Genomic DNA, 6,294 nt, shown 5'->3' on the forward strand with positions numbered 1-6,294 from the left:
TCTCTGCATTTTACCCATCCAGGGTAGTGATGCACACAGTGAAGCACACAGTGAAGCACACTAACCCGGAGCAGTGAGTTGCCTTTGGCAGCGCCCGGGGAGCAGTGATCGGGGTTAGGTGCCTTGCTCAAGGGCACCTCAGTCATGGATGTGGGAAACTCAGGTGAGAATTCTTACCAAGTCGATTGCATTTTTAAATCTTATCTTCAACACTTTAGTCACTTTTTTTGTGTGTGATAACGACATGATGGTAAAATGCCACACAATTGAATAGATTACAACATTCAGAACAAGCAGAGAGAGAGACAGCATGATGGGAGAAATTGTGGTGCTTGCTTGATTTAGTTTATTACACATCACACAATGTTTAGACAACGTCAAATGTATCGACTTTTTATTATGGTTTAAATTATCCCTTTCTCACGAGTTTTTGACATACCACCAAAATATATTTAACTCAGGTGAGAATTCTTACCAAGTCGATTGCATTTTTAAATCTTATCTTCAACACTTTAGCCACTTTTTTTGTGTGTGATAACGACATGATGGTAAAATGCCACACAATTGAATAGATTGCGATCTCAAAAGCAACAAGTCGATCACATCTGCGTGAATGATGTTTTGTATGACTGGGTTGCCTTAGCTTTACAGTTTCCACAGACGCACAGTACTGGCAATCTCAAACTAGATGAAATCCTTATGGAAACATGCACACTAGTGGTATGTCAGTTAATATGAGTGTAGAGCCACTATGACTCCATATTTTGGTTGGGTGTGTGTTGCAGTGTTGACATTTGCGAAATTGGCCAAGCTGTGCACGTCAGTAAGGCTTTGTGAGACAGACATCTTCAATACAGGATTACATACATCATATTTGCTATTTAAATACATAAATGAATTCGTAAAGACTTTTAAATTAGATTTACTCTTAAGACCACTTTAAAAAAGAAATAGCTTTACTTATTTATCTTGGTTTTTTTTATAACGTTTTAACGTTTTTTTAAGTAATGTGAATTCTTTGACTGCAAAAGATTACGACATCTTCATCAACAAAAAAATTAAATAATAACAATAGCAACTGTACACTTAAACAACAGCCTAGTCTGTTCCCAGTATTATTGTTGTGGTTTTAAATATAGAATAGCATGAAGCTTACTGCTGACAGTCATTTTTTTGTTGTTTGTTTGTTCTTTTTGTTGTTGTTCTTCTTCTTCTTCTTCTGAGGTTTAAGCCTCTCTCATCTCGCTGGAGCATCAACACGGTAAACTGTCCTTCAAGCGGTGTAGATAGTTTCCACTCTGGTCATCAGCAGCCATTTTGTTTTGTTTTCCTATTTCTGTGTTTTTCCTCTTAAGGCTCAGGGGGACAGGACTAATAAGCGCTTAAACCGCTGAAGTCTCCAGTGAGACTGGCGTGATGCTGGTGTGAGGAGAGCCATGGAACGGGAGAAGGTTCAGAGTGGCAGTGGAGCACAGTATACAAGGCAATGTAAACACGGATCTTACCACAACACAGACAGGGCACTGATAGAGGTTATACTGGGGGCGATGGATGGGAGGATTAGATAGAGAGAGAGAGAGAGAGAGAGAGAGAGAGATCGAGAGAGAGAGAGAGATCGAGAGAGAGAGAGGGTGAGCTTAGCTTCTTGCTGTTTGGTTGACGGTGAACCTTTGGAGCGATGGAGAAAGAGACAGGACGTTAGTGCCTGAGGAGGCATTGGGTTGTGGGAAGACTTGGTCATTGAGATGGCGCGTTTGGTCCCTTTATGACTACTTTTGATCTCTTCCTCTATTTCCCTCTCTTTCTTTCTTTCACTCTCTCACTTTCTGTATCACTCGCCTCTTCAGCGACTCACTTTTTACACTTCCATCGTCTCCACTCTCTTACTCTCCCAGTTTCATTCGCCATTCTCCATCATGCTCCTTCTCCCTCGTCTCATCTACTCATGTCCTTCTCTCCTCTATGCATCCCTCATATCCTCCCTCCTTCCACTCGCTTGGTTGGTTCCCTCCTCCCGCTACCGGCAGCCGCAGCCCTCCACTACCATGTCCTGGTAGTTCTTGAGCACCACGCGGTCGTGCTGGTCCAGGTAGAGCATGGCGATGGGGCTGAGGGCGGTGGGCACACAGCAGGCCTTGGGCACGGCGCCGTTGACCGAGTTGACCAATGTCTGCACCATGGCGTGGCTGGACGAGTTCATGTGGTCGGCCAGCGGGAAGCGGCACTCGCCCAGGCAGAAGAAGGCGTCGTAGCCGCTGGGCGCCACAATCCACTTGTTCCAGCCCACGTCCTTGAAGTCCACATAGAGCGGGTGGCGGCGGCAGCGAGCCCGCGACAGGTGCTTCAGCTTGGCCGCCCGCCGTCCGTTGCGCTTCACGCGCCGCTCTGACCACCAGTCCCCACGCCAGTCCGACTCAGAGGAGCGCTCAGGGTAGAGGTCACGATCTCGATCTCGATCTCGATCTCGATCTCTCTCCCGGCTGCGGTCACGATCGCGGTCACGTCCCCCTTTTCCCCCTCGACTGGACCCCTTCCTTCCTGCCCCCCTGGAACCACGCCCCTGCGGAGGGATCCTCTTGCCACGGGGGACCAGTGGCTGACCTCTGCCATCATGACTGTAAGTCACCAGCAGGGGGCGCTGGTGTGCCCAGCTGTGCTCGTCCTGCCCGGCCGCTCGCCTCACTCTCAGGCGGCTCTGCCTGCCATCCCCTTTTCTCCCAGGCAGTCTGGTACCCTCCAGGGTGTCCTTGGGAATCTTCCGTGTGGCGTTGTCAGCAGGATCCTCAGCGGTGACCTCTAACAGGAAGGTCAGGCTCTCTGGCCGCCCGCTCAGCACCTGCTGCATGAACAGCTCATTGGCCAGGCTGAAGGTTTCCCAGGATGCTAAGCGGTTGGGGGTGTCCTGCGCGGTCAGCCGGCGGGACCCCAGCAGACGGGGCCCAGGGTCAGTGTGGCCCTCGGAGATGTACAGGCGGACCCTGTGAGAGCCCTCTGCGTCCAAGGGTCCACGCAGGAACCGGAGTTCTGCCGACACAATGCTCTCATCCTCCGGGATGGATGACATATTGAAGGAGATGAGAATCCGGTCTGCCTCTGATGGGTCTCCATCAAGATCTCTGGTCTCTGATGAAAAGAGAGAAAGAGAGAGAGGGAGAGAGAGTGGTTCAATTCAAGTCCATTTAAAATCAATAATATGCACACTATACATAGTTTCAGACAACTAGCTTCGGCAACAGGGAGACATATATTCATGCCAATAAAACATCATTTGATTTGAAAAACTGAAAAATAGAATGATCCATGACACAGACATGAGAACAAAAATGAGGAAAGGCAACCTTGTGAGAAAAAAGGGCCTTGGTGAGAAAAGTGAACAGACAGAAGCACACAAGGGCACAGTACGCTTCACTGACTAAAATAACCGAATCATTTGCTTTATGTGAACTCTTTACAACTGTCCATTACATGATACGCTGTTTCCACTATGTTTTAAACTGTCCGCTGTCTACTGCCTAGAGGCAGAGGCTTTTTGGCAGTGTCTGATTGTCATAATTGCAAATCATTCTCGGGTGCACTTTGACAAACTTTCATATACTTTTCCAGACCCCTCTGCGGATCTCCTCTGCCAAAAAGGTAGAAGAAAAAAAGGAAAAAACTCGAAACAATCCCAGCATTGAGTCAGTAGTTAGATATAGCTCTTTCATAGGGCTCGCGGGCAGTGAGGGAAGGTTAATTGACCTGTACACATTACCCCTTTGTGTCCTGCTGTGAGAGTGATGAACTCACCTCTTTGGCTGCCAACACACACTTAAACTTTGGCAAATACAGTAGTCTCTCTCTCTTTCTCTCTCTCTCTCGCTCTGTCTTTCAGTTTCTCTCTCTCTCAAAACTGTAGTCACTGCTTTTGTATGTCAGAGCATCAGAAAGTCAGAAAGGAAGTTGCCAGGCAGCAGCACGGGTCTGATCAGGCACCAGACAGGCAGTAGGTCAGGGGTCACAGAGGTTATTTCATCCTTAGTTATTGCTCTATGGCAGCATAAGACAGGATGTACATGTTTATGCAATTCTCTGAGTTCAGAACTTGTCTGGGAATTCCCCGCCCCCTTCACTGCATTTCATTTGCTAAGTTACTCTGGTGAACTACGCAATGGCGGTCCACTTCAGTCACGTAATTGGACACTCCTTTAACCAATCAGACCAACGATACAGGTGACGTACTTTGCACATCTTTTTTCTTTATGAATTGCTCCAGGGCAAGTTTCTGTTCTGTTTTCAAAGAAAACTTGCCTTTGAAATAATCCAAGACAGCCGCGAGAGCAGTATCGAAGTTTGCCGTCGCTTTTGTTACGTAGTCGTGGTTAGTTTAAATCCGCCAATGGCGCGGCAGGTCATAACCAGGTAGCCAATAGCCAGTTTGTGATTGGCTCTAAGGATCCTTGCAGTTCCCCACAAACCTGGCATATAAAATTTGCCAGACCGATACTGGAGGAAAAAATCAAATTGGCCAGAAGTAGAGGGGCGGGACTTCCAAGACAAGTTCAGGACCAATACACATGAACTTTGTTCATTTCCAATGCCTTTCATCACCAGGTTCTAGCTTCGGAAATGTTAAGACGATCTAAGACACATTTCCCAGAATATGAAGACCATTTCTGGTCTTGTCAGAAATAACATCATACAACTCTTTCTTTAAGGAGTTATCCTCTAGCCCCATTCCAAAGGCCACCAACAGCCGCTGTGAAGTCCACTCATCATGACACCTCCCAAGGACACCCCTGCATATGTGGGATCTTTGTCCAGGAAACAGAGAAGCATGAATGCTACCCGGCCTGTGTGGGACCCTACCTGTCTGCTGGAAGCTGCGTACGGTGTTGGCTCCCTGCACGTGCTGGCTGGGGTAGCTGAAGTGGGGGTCCTGGATGAGGTGATACTGCTGCGAGTGGAACTGGTACAGGTCCAACAGGTACTGGGGCACGGCGGCGCCGGGCCGGGGGTCCGGGTGGGACTGCAGGCCCAGGCGGCTCAGCAGCAGGTTCTGGATGGTGTGGGCCAGTGTGGACTCCGGCGCCGGTGCCGATGGGTCGACGTGGGCCCGGCCGTCATCCACCTGCCCCTGGCGACCCAATGAGGCGTGAGGTAGCAGCAGGATCATCAGGAGGACCAGGAGGCTAGCAGGGAACATGGTGGATCTGGGAGATGAGGGAGGGGGAGAGAGAACATCTCCTCAATTAAAAATACTATTATGAGAGGATATCAACATCTCCTCAATGAAAGATTATTTTAGAAGAGGACATCAACATGAGCTACACTCTAAATCATAATACAAGAGCATTACTGTAGCTCATATGGATATGACTCAAATGATTAGTAAATTATTCTGAATTCAAATGAATTCAACCGACTGTGTGTGAGTATGTTAGTGGGAATATTTTGTGTGTGTATTTGCTTATGTGTAAGGGTTACTTGGTTATTGCCTAACTTAGATTGACTCAAAAAGAGGTTTTTGGTTTAGTTATTGTCGTTGTTCTTTTCTTTTTTTCTACTTTTTTCATTAATACTAAACGTCACCAAATGTTCAATATGTACACTCTACACAGTTTCAATTGTAGCTTTAGCAACAGTGAGTTCATTAATGTATGCCAATAAAGTATAATTTGATTGATTGATTGATTGATTGATTGAGAAGGACAGAGGGAGCGGAGGGGAGAGGGAGAGAGAGGCATAAACAGAGAGAGAGAAATGGAGAGAGATCATTTTTTCATTTGAATTTTCACCAAATGTATTGCCTTTGTTTAACATATGGCCAAAAGCACCAGATCAAATTTCACAGTCAAAAGACAAACCAGAGAGAGAGAGAGCAGGGGCAGAGATAGGGAGAGAGAGAGAGAGAGAGAGAGAGAGAGAGAGAGAGAGAGGGAGAAGGAGAGAAAGAATGAGAGCAGAGTGAGATAACATAGTGCTTTCGTCAGCCAGGACTTTATCTCCTAGTGTGCGGCTGCTTATCTGTGTGTCCCGTGCGATAATGGTGGCTATTTTGCTCCATAAAGAGTCATTATAAACCATTTAAGAGCCGTAAAGGCAGAGGTAAGGCGTTCCTGTTACCAGGTCATGTAGCTTATTTTTACATTGCAGCTCATATTAAGTCAATAAGCTAAGGGTATCATTAAGCTTATGTTGTACCATGGAAATCTATATCTCTATTTGTGTCTCTGTCTGCCACTCTATCTTTGTGTGTGTGTGTGTGTGTGTGTGTGTGTGTGTGTGTATGTGTCTCTCTTGTTATATATACAGTGA

General features: G+C 46.8%; 1 protein-coding gene across 2 annotated transcripts in view; it reads right to left on the minus strand.

Moving 5' to 3' along the window:
• Nucleotides 1-449: 449 nt before the first annotated feature.
• Nucleotides 450-6,294, minus strand: part of bmp16 (bone morphogenetic protein 16) — a 13,107-nt gene continuing 7,262 nt past the window's right edge. Inside the window, exons 2-3 of one of the 2 annotated variants that reach the window (XM_080845397.1) lie at nt 4,846-5,189; nt 450-3,123 (exon numbers count right to left, since the gene is read on the minus strand). In XM_080845397.1, the coding sequence (XP_080701523.1) occupies nt 2,018-3,123; nt 4,846-5,182 (1,443 nt within the window). In that variant the 5' untranslated portion in view covers nt 5,183-5,189 and the 3' untranslated portion in view covers nt 450-2,017. Of the gene's footprint in view, nt 3,124-4,845; nt 5,306-6,294 lie in introns of those variants that run through there. The other variant, XM_080845398.1, reaches the window with a different exon arrangement.

Source organism: Sprattus sprattus, assembly GCF_963457725.1.
Source record: "Sprattus sprattus genome assembly, chromosome: 9".
Taxonomy (NCBI): domain Eukaryota; kingdom Metazoa; phylum Chordata; class Actinopteri; order Clupeiformes; family Clupeidae; genus Sprattus; species Sprattus sprattus.